We start from the raw sequence: 22,266 nt of genomic DNA on the forward strand, positions 1-22,266 counted from the left end.
GATTTTATGCATTTACGACGTAGAATTATGAAGGAAACACACAGAAATGTACATAATTTATATTGAATATATTCTGTAATTTATATAATAATATTATTATTTCATTCTTCATATGTACGTGCGCATACCTTTCGGTTATGTTTAGCATGTATTCATTATGTTAGTTTGTCTTATAAATGTATAAAATTCGAAATCTGGTTATCTTTAATTTGTATTTGCACATAGTAGTAGAGGTAGTACCAAAATTGTGATGTAAAGTCTCCATTTATAGAATTTCTTCATGATATGCGTTAGGTGTGATTACTCGTTAATTTAGGAACATGAGTCTTAAATAAAGTACATATTTTGATTAAAAAACTTGCAGAAGACAAATCCTAATATGTACAAATCTACATTTGTTAAAATAAATTTGTCATCCCTTTGATTATGTATATTTTTTTAAATAAGTTTTGCGCACTTTGGAGTACTTATAACTGTGAAAATAAATTTGATAACCTCTTACTTTGATCAAAAATGAATTGTCGATCAAAAATGAATCTTAATTGTCTAATGTTTGAAGTAAGTTTGTTCCTAAGGCCCACGATATTTTACTTGGTTTGACGAAAACGGATGTGCACCACTGGTTGCACGGCGACCAACCTGAACAGGTCGAAGTGGCGCCGGTGAATAATTCGAGGCGATTTGAATGACAATCGACCCTCGAAATGTCTCGTCTCGGTGCCCCCACCGCCTTTCCGTCGCTCTTTTTTCGCTTCTTTTCCCGTTTTTGTTTTCACGGTCGTCACGCAGCGATTGAGCTATTCTTGTTTCGGCAGGCGTAGCACGTATGGCGAACAATAATGGCCCATTGGATCCTGTGTCTCTGTTCCAGGATCCTGCCACAGGTTGCCACGGGAGTCTCGAATTCAAATTTCATTTTAATCGCGATAATAATAGAAATTTAATACATGCAAGGTGTTTCAGAATCGATCCAAAGAAAAATTCTTTGCATTTCAAAGTTTTATCTTAATACCTTTTTGGAAAATTAATTATATTAATTTTGTGTATTTGTAATTTTTCTACAACTTTAAACAACAATTTAAAAGTAATGTTGAACCTATGGTCAGCGCTCTCGAGGACGAAAGGCTTTAGAAAATAATACAGTTCCCATTAAAAGTACTAGATAGTGTCACCTTATCCAAAATCTATCTATTTTACACCCACGAAACACCCTGAGGGAGGTTTGCAAATTGATGGCAATACATTGAATTGACCTGTGTGTTTGTATGTCTCTGTTTAGTGATAAAAAGTCCACAGCACAGGATTTAAACACACTTATTTTTGTAATAAACTAACTAAACTAACCCATGTACGTGTTTCTGATTTTCCTAAATCCTGTACTATTTCTGTCTTTTGTTTGGCGAGTAGTTTATTAAAGTAGACAATGAAGACGTTAAATAGTCGACGCAGAAGTTCAACTAAATCTATCAAAGAAACGAATGAGATTTCCCCTCAATATCCTAAATGCGAAACTTGTCAAGTATCCGAAAACGTAGCGTGGAACTTTCCTTAACAAAGGAGGAATCGCGAAGAGGAGGAAGAGGAAACGCAGACTCTGAGAAACTCCGCAAGAGTACAACTCTGAACAAAAACGAAGCCTTTTTTTCTCGTAAAACACCGGCAAAGTTAATGCCAAGGAAGTCTTCTAAAAGCACCACTTCCCTAAGATCACCTTTGAAGTTAATCAAAATGAAGTCTTCCAAGCTCCACTTGCTCAAGAACGCATCCAATGTTATCACAGTCGAAACCTTAAAAGCTCTGCTTCCTTCAAACCACTTTCGTCCATGAAATTGATGTCTGAAAACCGACATTTTCGGAAATATCTCATACTCGAAATCAGTTTACATACACTACGGTGCATAACTATAGCACCGCTACAATTTTCGTCCGTTTTGTAGATTTAATTAATAATTTCTAATTTTTAATAGTATCATGTGATAGAGACTAAAAATATATTATAGCAATGATAAAACGGCGAACATAACATTTATTTAAGACAACTAACAATAATACTGTAGATATTTCATGGGTGCACAACTATAGCACCAATGGAATTATAACATAATAACTAGACTGCGGATCTTTATGTAAAATAAAATCTTCACGAAAGTGTCTACAAAAATTGAACCTAAATAGGAATTTATTTTATTCTGAAAATATTATAATATTATAATATGAACTTTATTTTCGATCTTGTTTATATTCTTGCATATTTTTTCCATTTTGTAGTTAGTTGCACATTCAAATTTTCTATAAATGCATAAAGATCCGCAGTCTAATAATAACAATATTAAATTATAATGTAACGATTAAATTATAATTTCAATGAATAAAAAGGAATGATTTAATAATAAATAGGACCTCCTTTCTTCTCGATTAACTCAAAAATGCGACTTGGCATACTCCCAACTAGTTTTTCCAAATTTCATCGTTAATTTCATTCCAGGATTTTAGTACACCTTCTTTTAACTGCGAAATGCTCGAAAATTGTTCGTTGTGTGCATAAATACGCCGTACCATCATATACCCCATACATTTTCCATCGGATTTTGATCCGGGAAGCACGCTGGCCACTTCAATAAATTTCTATTAAGTGTTTGAAACCATCTTAGTGTTGCTCGACTTTTGCGTATTGGGGCATTATCTTGTTGATACGTCCAAGTAACGTGGTTCTTCGAATGAATAAACTGCAACAAATTCTTCTCCAATATTTCAATGTACATAGTACATGTACAATGTACGAGTAACAGATTTTTGTGCGTGGACTGAGATGATATTTGTAACACGCAGGCTACAAATACAAGCATGATTAACACTTTTTGTATTATTTTTCAGTTTTCATTTTTTTTGTTCGGCAATCATATTACAATATTAGGTCTACCGGAAAGTTCTGTCCATTCCAGTTACAAGTTTTTAACAAGTACGCGCATATTCATTAAAAACGATATACAAGTTGCAATCGTCCTGGCAAGATTCATAAATAATGATAAAAATTATATTATTCAATAAAATTTATTCAAGGTATGAGAAATTTATTATTTTGTATTATCCTAAAAACGGATAGAACTTTCCGGTATATATATATAAAATAAATTACCATAAATATATGTTTCTCAAAATAATCATATTAGAACATTTGTAAGAAATGTTTAATTAAAAAAAATATCATAATTGCAACTCCCAGCGAACGGCTACTTATTTTCGTCCGCAGCGAAAGTGTTAATTGTATTAAACACTAATTCGTATAAAATGGTCATCCATTCTCCATTCTCCTTTGTTGGAAGAGACACTCGAGAATACCAACCTAACATAATTGCCTTCGAAATTTAATTTACTTTAAGAATCTATCCAACATTTTGATATCCTTCGGTGGAAAAACGTTTTACAGTGCACTGAACCTCCTGTGTCCTTTTTCTAGTCTCTAGATAGATCAGCCTTTGATATTGTAATGGCTTTGATTGTACCCGGAGCCTACCGCAAGACGATCGAGCATCGTCAGAGAGTCGCGGCGAATCAAATTGCGTGATAAAATCGATAGGGGCACCGGGGATTTGATTTTCAAAGGCTGGAGAATTTATCCTACGTGCCATGTCCCCAGGCTTTCCCTTTTATCCTGTCCAAGCCGAACTTTCGGAACGACAGACCCTCGTCCAGCCGAGTTTAACCGCAAGCAACGAGACTTCGTAATAGGGACGGGGACGAGAGGGGGAGGTCACGCGCGAACGCGAGTTTAATCAATGCTTTTGACAACCAACGATCGCGGGGTTTTCTGATAAAGGGCCACAAAATATCCTAGGCTCGCTTCTTCCTGCCTAAGGTCAATCTCTGTACTTCTGCGTATAAAAGTACTTAGCAATTGATAGGTGAACGTGACATCAAAATATTGAATAGATTTAAAAGTAAATTAAATTGGACGGTTTCTTAGGTGGCAATAGAAGGAAGTTAAGAAGGGTATACTCTTTATTTTATATTGGATTGTTAGTTTCATAAAAGTACTAAAGGCAAACCTAAATGAACACCTACCCCATAATGAATATTCTTCAAGATATCGTGAATCTTTGATAACACTAGTTTACAGCAAAAATGTACATTCAATGCCACAATTTTGTTCTCATGTATTTGGGCCTACTAAACTCGAAAATTGCAAGAAAAAATTTTTCTATGGATAGGTGTTTTTTATATGAATTTTGGAATATTTTTTCAATTTTTTTCTGACATACCTTCACATTTTAGGCCATATATCGAGTTGAAAACGTCCGATTGAGTCGCTTAAGACGCCAGTTTAAAGGTAATCGAATTTGCAACAATTGCTTTTCGCATTATTTTCCAATCGATTCAATAGTTTAAGTGATACGAGCCAATATATATGAGAAACTTTGATTTTTTCGGCTAAAATAGAACACGAATATTTCTTCCATCGCCATGGAAGAATAGAAACTGTAAAATTATGTCCAATTTCTTATTGTTTACGTGTAGATCGCACTTTTACGAAAAAAACAAGCATTTGTTAAAGAAAATCTATGAATAGTTACCGGAGTTAGGAACAATTGAGTAAAGGTACAAAAATTCCATGTTTACTCTGTTTTTGTATTTTTTTCCTATCTATATGTAGAAAACATTTATTTAATTAATTTCGATTAGAAATAATTTCGCCGTTTGCTTTGTCTTTTGTTATTCATTGGGTTCATTTCTCTGATGAGGAACCAAATGTAGTCTCCCAACATTCTTTCATCCCAATATCGCGCTTGATAGCGCTGCTCAATAGTTTAAGGCTTTTGGCTCGGTAGAGTATGAATTATAAGAAAGTTGTTGAAGATTTGCTAATAAATTATGCAAAAATGGGTATGGATATATATTGCTATTCTATTTTGGGATGAAAGAATGTTGGGAGATTACATTTGGTTCCTCATCAAAAAAACGAACCCAACGAATAACAGAAGACAGAGTAAAGGCCGAAATTATTTCTAACCGAAATTAATTAAATAAATATTTCCTATATAAATACGGAAAAAATAAAAAAACAGAGTAAAATTGGGAATTTTGTACCTTTACTCAATTGTTCCTAACTCCGGTATCTATTCATAGATTTTCTTCAACAAAAGCTTGTTTTCTTCGTAAAAGTGCGATCTACACGTAAACAATAAGAAATTGGACATAATTTTACAGTTTCTATTCTTCCATGGCGATGGAAGAAATATTCGTGTTCTATTTTAGCCGAAAAAATCAAAGTTTCTCATATATATTGGCTCGTATCACTTAAACTATTGAATCGATTGGAAAATAATGCGAAAAGCAATTGTTGCAAATTCGATTACCTTTAAACTGGCGTCTTAAGCGACTCAATCGGACGTTTTCAACTCGATATATGGCCTAAAATGTGAAGGTATGTCAGAAAAAGATCGACAAAATATTCCAAAATTCATATAAAAAACACCTATCCATAGAAAAATTTTTTCTTGCGATTTTCGCGTTCAGTAGGTCAAAATACATAATAAAAAAATTGTGGCATTCAATGTACATTTTTATTTTTTTATTTTGTATACTAGTGTAAGTGTCGCAAAGTCAGAGTCCCGCGACAGTTATTGAACAAGAGAAGTGAATTATTCTTATCTTCCCTCGGCATCAATGGAAGAAATAAATCGAAGATAACTCACCGTCCCCTTGCCATAGTAATTCTCTAGTTCCTTAAACAGATCCGTGAACACGTATGCGTTCTGTTCATATAGAAGTCCATAGGTTTTCTTAAACATTTCGTGAAAGCCCCTCTTGCTGGCTGCCAGGAGCTCCTTGAAGAAACCTGCGAAAAAAAGAAAAGAAAACAATTGTATATTTAAAATTTCCGCAAACAAAACTTTAATTATTCTAAAATGGAATTCGCGCCGTAAAATCCCTGTTTCATTTACCATTAATTAATTTACCATCAGAGGAGGTCGACGAGACGTAATTCCCTTAATTGCAAGACTCCGTCTGGGCCCTATTGTTAAAAGAACATACCGCGGCGCGATAACTGCGAAGATGCGATTCGCATCGATTCGCTTCGAGGGCAGACACCCCTATTACTTGAGATTTGCAAATCAATTACAATCTCGATCCCCTTCGGACGACTGATAACGCGTTAACAGTGTTTCGCGTAAGACGCTTCCCGCGGATCCTCCCATCCAATTTACGAGCGTTAATTAACCACTTTCCCTCCCTAACGGTACCAACATGTTACCGAAGTTTGCGTAATAGCGTCACGACTCAGCTCCAGCGTGCAAACTTTCGCCATTCGTCCTCTGGTCTGTTCACAAAAACCGTAGGAAACTTTCTGGGCTCGAGTATACATCGGGAACATGGTCAAAGCATCGGTTCAAACGGCATCCAGTACCCAGAAAATATTGCGGATTGGAGAACCTTCATTTATCAACTCTGATAAGTAAATTGCAGATTTTATGTATTTATGACTTACAATTACATGTAAAACATATAAGAAATATGTGTACATAGCGTATGTTGAATATATTCTACGATTAATATAATATTGTCATTTCGTTTTGCATATGTGCACATACCTTTTGGTTGTGTATAGCATGTGTTTATTATATTATATTATATTATAAATGGATATATTTGTATTGTAAATGCATAAAATCTACAACATACTGATAAGGTTGAATTTTATTACTAGTATATTGTATCAGAAATAGTTCAAGTATGACTTAGCTGACCAGTAATTTTTCAAAGAAAATTCTTTACGCGTGCTTCCCGTATTGATCATTGATGATTCTGATTTTTAAACACTATGCGGGACATCACTGAGGTACCTAATGTCAAAAATGTCTAGCAAGCTACTATTTTAAAATTCTCTACTCGTGCTTCGTATATCGATAATCGTCGGTCCTGAGTTTCCAACAAATATTATACTTATGGGACTGACCATATATTTAAACTATGTGGAACACCACTGAGGTACCTAATATCAAAAATGTCTAGTAAATTACTATTTTAAAATTCTCTACACGTACTTCGCATGTTGGTTGGTTATCGTCAATTCTGATTTTCAAATACTATGTGGGAAAGAAAATTGTGGGAAAATTCTTTAAGGAATCGTTAATAAATTGTTTCTTAAATGTAAATATATAAAGGAAGGTTATAGTTTCAATCGGCGAACGCATCGGTCGAGTGGCCGATGTGTTCGATGTTTTTCAGGCGCCTTCGGAAGGTATCGTGACGCGTTTTTCGTTTATTCGAGGCAAGCGGCGTGCGAGAGCTTGGGACTTTTAGTATAGAGAAAGTATTTAGTGAAATAGTTTTGTTTCTGTAGAAACTGATCATTTTAATAAATAACTGAGTTTACTGACTTTTAGTAAGTAGTCAGAACTGGTCAGAATCAGTCAGAACTGTCGTACGTGTGCATACGTATGGGCGTGTTTCGTCAGCTTTCTTTTATACCTTTTCAATTTTATATTATTAATTACATTATATTTACAAGTTTCTCATGTGTCATGTGTTAGTAACATTCGAACCAACCGAAGAAACATTTACACGACATTCGAACCTATAACCTAAATAGTCACTCATCGCAGTCACGCAGCACGCACCTCGGTTCATCCGTGCAGACATACCACTTACAAAATCTAAACACAAAGAAGACGATGTGGCGCCAGCTGATCGTCGCCACAAGTCAAATGATACGTTTGATGTTAAGTATATACATGTGTAAAGGTTATTCGTGTATATAATTATAATGAAAAATTTGTGTGAAAACATCAAGCCTATCATTTGATTCAGACCTCCACAGACACAGAGGGAGTGATTGTATTTCATAGTCCCGTGGTGTATCAAATTCGACCACATCACAATTATCAATCACAATTATCAATATGCAAAGCACACGTAGAGAATTTAAAAATAGTAGCTTACTAATGTGAGATCGAATTACGCGCCAGTCGCGAAGATGGTGCGCGTAATCAGGTGTCTATGGGAGTATGTTTGAAGAGCGCGAATCGGAAGCGTGATAGATCGAATGTTTGTAAACGAGTGTATGATTGGCAAGGATGGATTACCCGGATATTTCCTACACTAAACATTTTTGACATCGTATATCTTAGAAACGATTGACTTTTCGACCTATGTTTACTAAAGCATTTTTACTCGGTACGGTGTGTCCTATATACCATATGAATATTGACTGCCTTTTTCAACACCCTGTATATAAACAAAAAAATCGAGAACCTAAGATCACTCGCCAACATTGATTCGAAGTCAAATCAAGATGGAAACGTCCTCGAAACCACTGGATGGCTCAATCAGTCTCCACGACGATAAGAGAAACGGAAATAAAAAAAAGAAGAAAAAAAGGGAGCAGAGGTCCGCAGGTAGTGGCGTCAGTTCGGTAACAATGACGGCGGCTTTTCTCATCCCCAGCCCCCGCCAATTGTGGTCGCGCTACCCTCTACGCGTAACCTCACGGACGTGTCCCGCGCCCTGAATACCGTTCTTATCGTCACTTCAGCCGCGAAGAATGTGATTAAAATTCCTTTTAACGACGGGGGAGAACAGGTACGAGCGGCCTGTGTAACGAATCGTCGCCGCGTCGACGACGCCCAGCAAAAAGCACCGTGTGAAAGGGGAAGGAAGCACTTGGCGACGCGACTACTGCGCTTGGAGCCTTCGTCGCCCTTTTAATTCGCAGGTACGCTCGTCTACCGACGCTAGATCGCGACTAATGCCCCTAATTCGCGGGAAAATCCTGAATTAGAAGCTAGGAATTTTTCAGGGGATCCTTGATGTTCATAGACTTAAGGCTTCAGGACCGCCACCGTGGGTAAGAGGCGCCTGTGTGGCAAGAAAAATTTAGCGCCTTTTTCCACGATACACGATTGGTAACTTACAACAAATGTATATTATACATTATATAATTATTTATATATGTAGGAGTGTTATATATATAATATGAGGGTAAGTGTATGAGTGTATCCGTGTATGCAATGGTTGCGTGTGATTTGTTATTTATAATAATTCGGAGTTCAGTTCGGTCGAGACAGTTGTAAAAGTCAGACAATAAATAATTCGTTGTCAAACTGTAATACGTTTTAAAGTCATTAGATTCCTACGAATATTAACCCTCCGAGCTTTGGCTGCCACGAAATTTTCAATTAAATCTTTAATATTAGTAATTAATATATAGTATGTACAATGTCATTCCCAATAGATATAATTGAAAAATCAGTTAACCGTTCTTGACTCATTGTATAACGTTCTTAATAATTTTTAATTTGGAAAAATGCCTTTCTCCGAAAGCTACCGAAACAGGCAAAGTTAAATGAATTAAGTTCACCACTGCATGGCAGTAAATTCAAAGATTTCTTACAATTTCAGATATAGCTCTATTATAACTTCCAAAATACCGACAATCGAGACTGTCGATATTACATACTATTTTCAAGCATTAACGATTTACCAGACAATCTTTTGGCAGCCGGACAAGCTAGCTCACCCCCGGTTCGGTTCTTACCTCTCCCGAGCAGTTTGAGCTCTCGGTGATTGAATGATTCATTACACCTTAGTTGTAATGCATAAGAAGTACACAAATTATTGTGACAGCTGCACAACCGTACGTGGTGGCCCTGTGTGGCTTTGAGAAAGAATACTGGGAATCTGTCGTATGTCGCTGATTGAGTCGCTAGATGGTGAAGATTCCTCGCTGCTGAGTTCAAAGGCTTCTCTCAAGCTTTATCCTTTTTATTCAAGTGAGAAGTCGTTTTATGGACTATAACATTAATCCATACGTTACAGTCCTTTCCATTATTTTGTTTTACACAACTTAATTTCGTGCTTCCCCAGTCATAAGCCAAGCCTTAGTTCGCGTTATCATAACACGACGTTATTGTAGCACTCTCTAGCTACGGTTCCTTAGGGTCGCTAAGCTGGTACTATAGCTGCATCTTCGCATGCTACAACCCCTGAAGTGTTGGGTCCTCTTAAGCTTTGATTACTAGCATTATAATGTAACACTGAGATTAAAATTTCGTTTAGAAACTATTAAAGACTACATAACCCAACATTTTTCGAAGTATTTAGTTTTCTAACTTCATTAAATTCACGAGTCCTATCCACATATATTCTTTCATCTTCGCAATTAATATGTCTAGCTGTTCTACTGACATATAAAAGGTAATGTAACTTCCTAACGCTGTTTTGAAAACTATAAGAGATAGAAGAAGTATTTTCAAACGTATATTAAGAAAGATCTCGAAAAATGTGAATTATATGACGAACCATCGAGTATGTTGATCGCGGTTCGCACATTGAAATGTAACACGTAGAACGAAATATTTTTGTTGTCAAAGGTGGTAAGCTTTGTATGCCTATTTAAGTGATGAAGCTAACAAGAGAATTTTTCTATCAACTCTCAAAAGGGTGGTTCGGCAGGTGATTTGAAACAACTTTTTCCTTAGCGAAAATGTTGTTTGTAGCGAAAGGGAAAAAGTTGTTTCAAATCACCTCCCGAACCACCCCTTTCAAGGTGTTACAACATTTTTGGGACACCCTGTATATTCTTTCATCTTCACAATTAATATTTCCAGTTTCTCGCTGTAAAGTCTTGACACCCCTACAATCTATGTCCAGTATGTTCCAGAAAGCTTCCAACAGATGAGTCTTCTGAAGCACATATCTGCTTGTAACAGGAATTCATACCCAATACATAACCCAATACTTTTCGTAGTGTTTATTTTTCTAACTCCAATAAATTCACGAGTCCTATCCACATATATTCTTTTATCTTGACAATTAATATTTCTAGTTTCTCGCTGAAAAGTCTTGACACCCTCATAATCTATGTCCAGTATCTTCCAGAAAGCTTCCAACAGATGAGTCTTCTGAAGCACATACACGGTTTGTCTAAAAAGAAACCGAACTTTTGCTATAAAAAGAAAAAAGTACAAGTAAAGTTTTTACACACACGTTTATTCACTCAAAATAATCTCCCTCTGCGTCAATATAGCGTGTAGATCGCGTAAATAACATTTCGAAGGACCTTTGCAGCTCCTGTTTTGGTAGCCCGTTTAGTACGGCGGTTACAGCGGTCTGAATCTCCGAAATATTACTATAATGTGTCCCTTTTATTGGAGTTTTCAATTTTGGGAAAAGAAAATAATTGTAGGGAGACAGTTCAGGCGAGTAGGATGGATGATCGAAGGTAACAATGCCAATTCCAAATGAAAGGGACACATTATAGCAACATTTCGGAGATTCAGGCCGCTGTAACCGCCGCACAGTGCGGACAAATAGCAAAATTGTGGACAAATAATCAAAATTTCTTTACTAATATAAATATATTGCTATTTATTCACAAAAAAAAAATTAAAATTATCCATAAACATTAATAAAATCACAACAAAATTAACAAATTACCAAAAAATTGACAAACCCCGATTTTGATGAAACTTTGTATACTTGTTTGTGGGACCTTCTTATGAATTACACCATCCTCAGTACGTGCGAATTTTGCGTTTTGAGGGAGAAATTAACCCTTTTATCCGAGCCGCCCCTTTTACTTTTGCTCGGAAACGATTAGAGATTTCAAAAAAATGTTCAAGCAAACATTACACTGTTTTTAGAGGCCTATAAACTAATACCAACAAATCTGAAAAAGAACAAATTTTTTTTTAAATTACCTCCCCCCCTCCCCTCGAAATTTTTGAAAATTTTGATTTATTTCTGGATCAGTAAAAGCGTTTTTTTATTCCGAATCCAACGGTATGTATGAGTTTATGATTATCATATAGGAAAATGATGTAATATTGTAAAATTGTCGCTTTGGTAGTCCATATTTCGAATTCTTTAGGAATTTTTTTCTCATAAATAATAGAAGTTGCTCCTATATGTTATTTAACAAAATATGCTTCGTTTTGACTAAGGATTTGAGAAATAATTTTTATAGAAATCCATAAATCAATTAAATCAGAATTTTTAACTTCCAATTGCGACCCTACACCAGCAGTACGGTCCCTTATTAAAAATTATGTAAAACCGAACGTTGCAAGTATTTGCAAGAAAACTTATAAGTTTCTTAAAATATAACAAATAATGTATCCAAATATGTTGAGAACTCAGGATACTTTTTGTTGTTTTGTCTGTATGTTTGTTTAAAGATAAAGATTGTATTATGGATACAAATGATTGATACCTGATTATTTATAACAATTTCCACGCTGACACACATTTTCTACGATAGAAATCTGCCTCACATTGTGATATATACTAATATTGAATTTTGTCCACTTATTCCGCGTCAATACGCGGTCTACACGCTGTATTGACACAGACGGAGATTATTTTGAGTGAATAAACGTGTGTGTAAAAACTTTACGTGTACTTTTTTCTGTTTATAGCAAAAGTTCGGTTTCTTTTTAGACAGACCGTGTATCTGCTTGTAACAGGAATTCTGGCAATACCTAACCTTTGTTCCAGCACATTGGAACAAAGACGGGCCCCAAAGGTCATTAAAATCCTTTTCAGACCCAACGAATCGAAATTGCTTCGTCGATCGGGATTCGAAGTTCATTGGTAAAGTCTCGAAAGAGTCTACAGTTAATAACCTCCCGTTCCCCCTCTAGCCCTCGTGGCTTCCATAACTTTCTTCGGCTACCTCTATATCATCTCCGACGTCCACTTTACCCCTTCGCTTCCCGGTCTCTTTACCTTTTGCTCCCTGTTTCACACTATCCACCCGACTTCCACTTTCCAACCTCTATCCCCTCTCCCTCCGCCTCTTTTCCACCCTTTCTCGCTCTCTGTCGCCGTACTTCTAACGCGTTGAGTGGCAAGTAAAGTGGGTACGTAGCTGGATGCGGCTAGGCAGCAGGAACCTCAAAGGGAAAGCACGGCGGCCGTCAGAGAAGCCGTGGTTCGGTGGAAAGGGCACAGGGAAAGATTGGAGCTCGAACGAGGGTACGCGCCGCGCGTCGCCGCCATTGCCGTCAGGTGGCACGAACTATCGCGCCGTCGAGTAATTTCGTTAATGAGAATCGTTACGAGCCTGGGGTTTTCGCAGCGGCGCAGTCTAATTTTCGTGGCGATCGCCAAAGTGACTGGGAAGGCCTTCTTAATGCACTCCATCCGTTTCACTCATTAGCCTGTGACGCGCTCCTCGGGGCTTCCTTTTTCATCGTGGAAGAAAGGTGTCCCTTAGGCTTTACGGCCATCGAGGATGTTCGATGAAGGTTGGAGAATGATCAGAGGAGGTTTTTGGTATGGTAGAATTTTGCTTACGTTGATGATTGCATTGACTAGTGAAAAGGATTGGTTGGCTGGATTATTGCGTGAGAGCCACGGTAGTTGCACTGCATTGGCAAATATGTAAAGTGGTCACTTACAAGGGGAGGATTAAATAAATTTTACCGATAATTTTGTTTTTCGTTTACAAATTTTGCAATATTTTTCAGGAATAAATACAGGGTGTCTCGTTATAATCTTTCCACGCGATTATCTCGCAAAATATTCATCATTCGAAAAAAATGTTTAAACGAAACATGCTCTATCTGAAGGGTGACATTCAATGCTGTACACTGTTTTTTTCTTGGACGAGGTGCCTCCGAGATTTGAAGGTGATCTTTGTTTTTTTAAATGGAAACTTAGTTTTTTTTCACGCTAGACACATAGTTTACCTCAAGACGAATCCATTGATGTGCATTATGTTGACCTTGAAATGTCATTCAAGGTCATTTCCATGGCTTAAAGTTTTCTTCGTCACTGCACATCCAGAAAATGTTTCTTATCTTCTAAACTCAAAAATACGACCTTGAACATTTATGCAGCACCTGATTCTATCCCTAAATGACAGGCCAACTTGTTCTAAAGTTTCGCTAACAATTTGTCTGCAAGCATTTATTATTCGAGCCTTCATATTTTCGGCTGTTGTTGGCTGATGTCGACATAGACGGTGAATAGATAGAGGATGTCCGATACCTTTCCCACCAAGATCGCCAGATTTAACACCTTTGGATTTTTACTTGTGGGGTTACATAAAAGATAAGGTTTACATGCAACAGCCAAGTATTTTTAAAAATAAAATATTTTATTTGTTACAAAGAATGTTTAAGATAATATTTCAAGTAGGTAATATTTTATTTGAAGAAAACTGAAAATGTTTGTGCCATATCTGGGAATATTTTATTTATTTGATTTATTTTCAGCAAATAAAATATTTTTATTTTACTAAGTTATAGTGTAAATTATACTTATTTTTTGGTAATCTAAAACGAAGGAAGTACTTTTTTTCTGGATTATAAACATATATTCAATGTAGTTCTTTAATGAATACTTCTATTAAGAATTAAGAATTTTTATAAAACGAGGGATGGAAAAAGATATTCTTCAATCGCAAGAAATAGTTTCTCCACCTGTGTATCATATACAGTTTATTTTAGGTTAAGAGCTGTGGAAAGTATTCAATTTTATGCTTTATGTTATTAAAATGAAACATAGTTTATTTTATGTGTTAGATTATTAAAATAAAATATTTTATTTGCTGAAATTTTATATCCCATTTGAAATACTATTTTATTTGAATTCTGAAGAATCTATTATTTAAAATAGTATTTAAAATATTTTCTCTAAAAACATTACTCACCTCTGTTCCCATCTTGACTTGTTTAGACGAAGTATGGAACCGATAGGGTCAATGGTTACGTGACGAAATTCTTCGTTACTGGCCTCGCTTTTATTCGAGCTGTTTCTTTCGTACAGAACAGACGTGCCCTTCCGTGTGTTTCTAATAAAGTTTTTAAAGTCAACTTAAATAAAAGTCTAGCTCATTTATTCCACCGCCTATATTTCCAATAAGTTTATAGTGCTTAGCTGGGGAGCTACTGGACTATTCGCTCCCCTTATTTGCTATTGCACTTATCTTATTCCTTATTTTTTCGCCCTAGGCTTTTTCCATACTTCATATTTTTGTAGCTAGCCCTACCGCAACCATGAAAAACCGGGACAGACGCCCAGAATTCGAACCCAGGCTGCTCTCAGCGTGGTAGTCGGCTAGGCTACGCACTGTTCTACTGTCCGTCCTCTGTGATGCCAAATTTCTCAAGATGTTGGTATTAAATGTAATAAACGTTACATCCCGACGTTGGCACAGTCTCGTCTCGAAGATCACTGCGCCCGCAGCAGTCCACGAATCCTATTAGATCTTGATAGAGCATAACGAGGACGAGGATCATGTCAGGAGACCGCGACACTTCTCAGATCTGGTTACTCCGCAACCAGCAGTGCCATTGTCTTGCAAATTCTCTGTTTTGCATATCGTCTGGCTTGGAAATTCCCCATTTTACTACCGCTTGAATCCTCCCGGTGTTATATTTCGCTCGAAGCGACCCGAAGCCAGAGATTTCAGAGATTCACCTCGGATCGAATCATAATCTGTGGCAACTACCAAATATTTAATGCCGCGGTATAAACCTTTAAAATCTCTAGTTGGGAAACGCTGCAGCGTCGTAAAAGAGCGAGTAAAAAGTTCCTGGATAACGAGATCGGCGGGCACGACATCGAACGAGGATTACGTCGTTGCAAAACCGAGCGGGAGGATTAAAAGATTAGCAAAATTACTGTTTCACCAACCTGAAACGAGCTACTATATTTTCTGCGTCCACCCCGAGGACAAATAACCCTGGCGCGTCTCTGTCGTTATTAAGCGCGCGATGGCGACGTTAAACGACCATTACGAAATCGGTTTACGAACTGCTTGATTACGAAGCGAGTAATCCGCTGAATAGCCTCCTTTCCAACCCCAGGAAATATAATCTATCGTGTTTGTATCTTGTGAGAGCAAGTGCTCGGAAAATACTGTTCAAATAATTTTAAAACGCCACCTGAGTGCTACTGAAAATACTCTGGGGAAAAAAAACTCGAATAAAGTTCGAAGTGGAACTTAATTTCTATGTCTGAACATTTACACTGTGACGTGTTCGTTTTTAGTTAAATTGTGGGTGAGACATGTGGTTTGGTACCACCGTCATTACTGAGTTGCCAGTCGGCAGAGGCCTTGTTTCATTACAGACAATTGTTTCGAATATCTCGTAAACGAATCATTTTTTTACCACTTTACCCTAATACTTTTTTTACATAGAGTGACGAAAGGAATCAACCTACGTGAAAGAAAATGTGTAATCGATACTTATCGATATTTTTTTTTAATAGAAATGCATGTGCACTGTTGCATTTATTAAAAAAGCATGGTCCTACTAGTGCAGTACACTTATTATCTTTTCCTTTTAACGTTTCTCTCTAAATCTACTGATAATGAAGTTATAGCTTGTTACACTCACGTGGCCCACTCTCGAGGCACCTGCCGAGTGACAACCCGCGCTCTTTGTCGAGCAGGTTGCCTGTCGGCAGAGGCATCGAATCTATATGTTAACCCTTTGCACTCGAGAGGTGACTCTCAGTCACCACTAGGTTTCCTTTAGGTTCAATTTCTTTGGAACTCGAAGTGTCAATAAAATGATTGTCGTTGAGTTAAAGGTGATCTGATTTTCAAATCTCAAATTGGGGATCTCATTTTCGAAGTCACTCCAAGCTTAGCATTCGTGACAATAGAATGCTAAGGCCGATCGCACACGGTGCAACTGATTTGAAATTAGTGTTGCAAATCGTTTGCGCTCTTTGTCTTACCTACTCCACTAACTTTGTTTACCTAGATCCACGGTCGCATGCAACTAGTTTTCAGAGTTGAAACTGATCGGTTGCGCCCGTGTGCGATGGGCGAAAGCATCTCGAGTTGGTGATAGATACCAGACAAAAAGGCCTCGAGTGCAAAGGGTTAATAACTTCAAAACGATTCCTCTGACGCAGTTTTTTCACTGTTCGTCTCATTTTAAAACCTATAGACTCACCCCTTACAAGGACCCCTTTTACACCCCATTAAGGGGCTATTATCGTCTAGAAACTTCAAAAATTCGATTTTTTTTGTGTGCATTTTCTTATCATTTGGGGTTTTGAGAAAGTGCCTCTAAAATATTAATTTGAAATTCGTAGAGCTCTCATATTTACAGAGGCTTAAAGGCAGTTCAACAGTATTAGTGTTAAATGTATAGCAAACTTTAAACGCGTTTTTCTCGAAACGATATTTTTCAAGTCGGGCGCACGTTTTTCTCAAAAACTATTGAACCGACTGACTTCTGGTTTTACACACATTTCGAGGGCACCATTACCTATAGTCTGAACTAGAATTATACCGATAGCTTGAATATTTTAGCCCTGCTCTCATAGTTTTAGTTGACAATTTTCCGGGAAAATTAAACCCAAATTTTCAAACAGCTGCGATTCCGATAAAAAATTTAGTACTTACTTAATTCTAGTTCAGACGATAACTACATTCATATAGATTGAGAAAAAAATTTGTTTTTCTGTCTCAGACAACTAGAACCGCCACAGCCTGTGCGCCCGATTGAACGAGCGTCTCACGTCACAACCTGCATAACAGCGCATGACTTGTATAGATTTCCATGAAGTATTTCATAAAAATTTGTGTTGTTAGTTGAAACGTGTTTTATTATGCATAAAAAACACTGGTACTGTAAGTTTGATAGTTTTCGCAAAATTAATTCCTAAAAATTACTGAAAAAACAAACTTCTAGATGATAATACCCCCTTAAATAAGATCTACTTAATTACCAAATAAATGCAATTCCTTTCCACTTAATTTGCACATTTATCCCCAGACAGAAGAACGCACGATCGCACAGTTGTTTCGCGACACGTCTGATCCCTATCTTTGAAGATTCACTTGTCGTAACCTCACGGCCTCCCCTTCGTTAACGAAGAAAAACGAGAAAGAAAGGTTCGCGGGTTGCCGTTACTCCAGAAATCTCATTTCGAGGTGCTTCTTCGCGCACTGCGCCGTGGAACCTCGTTTCTGGCTGTCGACGGCACTCGTCCCTCCTGCCGCGGAGGACGTCCAGCCGATTAAACCGCGCTGAAAAGTCCTTTTGTGACCGAGAGGCGGCATAATTGACGAGGATAGTCGGCTCTCCTCTTCTCTCCCGACGCGACGGGGTTCTTTCGCGTTTCGTCCCGTTTTGGAGCTGGGATTGTTTCGCAACAGTCGGGGTCTGGGCTCTGTTCAACGGTAAAGCGATTAACAGTTGTTCTCGAGCGACTAACTTCTCTGCGACCGTGGACCGATTAGCAGTTCCTTCGCTCTGCATTCCTCTTAGCTTCTATGAGACAACTGTCCATAGACACGATGCATTTAAATTCTACTGCTAGGGGATCTTCTAGGCTGAGATATCTATTTATTTTGTTGACAAAGTAGGGTGGTATTAAATAGGAGTCTGGTGTCTTGTTTTATAAAAATATTAGTTTGTCTGGAAAGTCCGTGCCGATTTTTGATAGGTGGTACACGTCTGTTTATATTGGAATGGTTGAAAACAATTAACATGGGTGGAAAATAATTAAAAGGTGGAAAGGTCGTGGAACAAAATGGTATTTATATAATTCTATAAATATATATCAAAATTCAAACGTGCCTTTGAATTTTTCTTAAAAATGGCACGAACTTTCTGGACAACCCAATAAAAAATAAACAATCACCAAGCATTTCGTGGATACCTTTCGTGAATACCGCTATTTCGAAGGTGGCAAATCTCTCTCCAATTTAAGAATCAAGTTGCTTATTTCTAAAGACTATTGTTTCCCAAAGAAGCTTATTAAAATGTCTATTGTTTATACGAAGCGGGCACGAGTAGTAATAGTAATAAAAATTCATAAATGCGTAAAGACTCAAGATATAATATTCCTGTTGTTTCGGTCCGCTTAACACAATCGAAGGATAAGCTAGTCGAAAGTTAATTCCACAATAGCCGAGAGTCGAGTTGGAAATTACCCACGAGTTCGTTGAAGGGAAGTTGAGAGCACATTAGTCTGCGAATGACGGCCGAGGGCTGTGTTTCGACAGCTTTTATTGTTTAGTTTGTTCCGTGCCATTTTGTTAGTTTAATTTCACAGTCTGCTAAACAGGCTTTAATTTAACTCCTTGAAAAGAGGGTAACGACTATGCCACGTGCATACTGTTCTGATTCATTGTGTCTTCGAGTGCAATGATAAAATAATATCTGAATTTACTATTTATCATTATTATTTTACGATATTCATCTTGAACCCTTTGCGCTCGAGGCATTTTTCTATAGAATGATATCCAGCCCATTTTTATAATAAATTTCTGTGAAACTAAAAACATCTACGAACCTTCATGACTCGATGTATTATTATTTCAATTAATAATTAGTTGTATTCTGATGTAAGTGAATTTGAAATTGTACGTTCACAAAGTCATTTTTAAATTACATATGTCGCCCTAGAAGCGCCACCCGAGCGCAAAGGGTTAATAATAGGGTTAGTAGGCTGGCCAGTTTGGCTTGTTTCGAAATTAAAGAATGTTATCACTAGATTTACACATTCATATCTCATAGAAATGTAAAAAAGACATATACTAAACATAAGGCTCGGTAATGCAGGATATGTACTGCAGAGATGTGTTTGTCTCGTTTCCTTTTTTGGAAAATATTCAAAAGAGGAAACGAGACAAACAAGTCGGCAAATTTCAGATTTATTCGATGCCTAAGGCTTTACCCATCACTGATGTACCTATTGTGAGTCCATAAGGCAGGTTGCACTAGAAATAATGCAGGAGGCTCTGTCGATAAAGCCACCGACTAACTAGGGTTCTAAATTACCGAGCCTTGCCGACGGGACGTACTGTATTATCGACAGAATCTTCATCTAAAATATATCGTAATCGCGACGTTCGATAGTCCTAACTAATTTGGACCATTGGACTATTTGTTTCGCACTTTAAAGAACCCAAGCCAAAGTATTCAACTTAATTGAATTTGAATCGAGCGTTGAATTTGATCAAAGCGAGACCTATCGATCCTCTTCCTTTTCTACACAACGTACCGAATTGCAAAACAATATCTGTTTAAACACAAGCGTCTGGCACGCGTTTCGCAACAGATGGCGAATTGCTCTTCGTTAAACGTTTGAGTGGCGCTCTTTAAAGGGCCCAGAAGAAGAAGGTTCGAATTGAATGCGTTAATGCGAAAACGTTGAATCCGTCGCATCTCCAGCGACCGATTCAACGAGAAGCCCCCGAACCACCCCAGCTCGTTGTCAGTGTAAACCCTGGGCGGTATTTCACGCAGACTTGGCCGTGAAGTGATTAAAATCGTGAAAGTCTAGGGAAAGTACTCACTGTGAAATCTGGCCCCTCTCGTCGACAGGACCTGATGCAGTCGCTGAAGAGTTTCTTTGGTGGCTTTCTCGTGTTTGTCACGTGCCCTCGCCTGCAGTCTCACTTCCATGTCCGCGGAGCAACAGACCTCTCCGCCGCTTCTCACGCTGCCGCATATTTTCAGCTCCTTTGCTGGAAAAACGAATGGAAAAAGTCGAGATTAAAACGAGCTCGAAAACGTCCGCGTTCCTCACTTGCCTGCCTCGAAAGGGAATCGAGCTTTGAGCTTTTGTCGCCGCAGACTTTAGAGCCAACTTGGCTGTCGACTCCCCTTTCTGAGGATTCTTAAAGTTGCAGATACGATGGGACGTAATTTATTTCATCTTTTAGATCTATAGACAGACTGAACCGTGGAGAAGCAAGGGAACATGTGGGAAGAAGTTATTGTGATTAGTTTATGCTACTGAGGTTACGTCAGTCCTTTGTATTTGTTAACTACTCGCAGTTGCTGGGATGGCGTTTGAGTTTTGTTGGCGTTTGCACGTGTGTGCCGACGAGTTTGTCGAAGGACCACTCTCGTCAGAGGGAAATGAAAAATAGACAAATTGTGGTGCATAAAATTTACTATAATTAGTTTGTCGCGAAGTACAATATGCGACTTGGTACTGCTACGTCTAGATGACCACGAGCGTCTCTAAGATTTGAGCGTGTCACTCGAGAGTTCTAGTGGTTCTGACTAACAATCTACAATGTACAATCGCAATCAGAATGCAAGTGAAAGTTGTGTCGACTGAAAATGTACGGTAGTCCTAACAGTATTTGGTAAGTCTTGCATGGGAGGACTTGTTGAGTCTCCATTGACCCAACAAAATTTCTGAGTTTGACTACTTTTGCTTAATTTTAAGGTACCATTGCCATCAATTGTAATTCTAAATAAAAGTAACCCCATCGCACGTTCTCCTACTCCATAGTCTATCCAATATACTTGACAAACATAAATTTACACAGCGAATAAAAACAATATAAACTCTCAACGATCTATTTTCATAATTTATTGATATCCCAAAAAATAAACGAGAGATGAGCACTGTAAACTTAACCGCTGGTTCACTTTATTTATATTTGTTCTTGAGCAAAATTCTGATTACGCGAAATTCGGCGAGGAGCGCGCAACTGTTGTAATTTACGATACGCCCGACTAATTCGTTTCCCCCTTCCCCGGTTAGCTACCCTTCAACGCTTCCTGGGAGCCAGCAAATAGGTTTCCTGGGAGGCCCGTGGTCGTGATGATCTCGAAAAATTGATTCCCGACCGAACAAAAGCTTCTTCCTCGTCGACGAAATCCAATTTTCTGCGCCCCGAGACGACAACGAGGACAAGTGCACTAAAATGGGCGTGTTCTCGCGTGAATTTCGCCTGTACAGGTTCATATTGTCGAGGATAGCTTCGTTCGTACCACTGTTTAGACCAAAGCCACACGAAGAATTTAAGAATATTATCGTAGGACTGCGAATTTTACGTATTTATGACTTGTATAAATATGAACAACGTATGCTAAACATAAAGCTCGGTAATGTAGAGCACTGGGTCGATAATGTAGGTCATTGCCAATGGGGAACACTCTGTTCATAAAGCATCGACTAAATACAATTCTATTTTATCGAGCTTTACCGACAGAACACACTGCATTATCGACAAAATACTCTACTTCACCGACTGAGGATAAAAGAAATAATTGAAAATAATTTCGTGTCTGGCTTTCATTCTTTTACTCGATTTCACTAAGAAAATTGAATTTCCTTAGGAAATTGCACGAAACAAACTTACAAGTAAACTTCGATACAGCACGACTTTCAATCCTCCGTATTAATAACTGTTAAATAAATTCCAAGAAGTCTCCTACCAATATATCAAAAAATTAGAAAACCTAAATAGAATACAAATGTCTAACTTAATTTATAAGTAATTTAACGCAAGTACGTACAATAAATGATGAAGATTGAACGAAAACA

General features: G+C 37.6%; 1 protein-coding gene across 3 annotated transcripts in view; it reads right to left on the reverse strand.

Annotated features, from left to right (window-relative positions):
* The window catches only part of LOC128886395 (glypican-6), a 242,882-nt gene that overhangs the window by 15,522 nt on the left and 205,094 nt on the right, over positions 1–22,266 (reverse strand). For all 3 annotated transcript variants that reach the window (XM_054141260.1, XM_054141261.1, XM_054141262.1), the window contains exons 2-3: positions 20,276–20,446; positions 5,694–5,836 (exon numbers count right to left, since the gene is read on the reverse strand). In XM_054141260.1, coding sequence (XP_053997235.1) covers positions 5,694–5,836; positions 20,276–20,446 — 314 coding nt within the window. The remainder of the gene's footprint in view (positions 1–5,693; positions 5,837–20,275; positions 20,447–22,266) is intronic.

This window comes from Hylaeus anthracinus, unplaced genomic scaffold (genome assembly GCF_026225885.1).
Source record: "Hylaeus anthracinus isolate JK02 unplaced genomic scaffold, UHH_iyHylAnth1.0_haploid 11982, whole genome shotgun sequence".
NCBI lineage: Eukaryota > Metazoa > Arthropoda > Insecta > Hymenoptera > Colletidae > Hylaeus > Hylaeus anthracinus.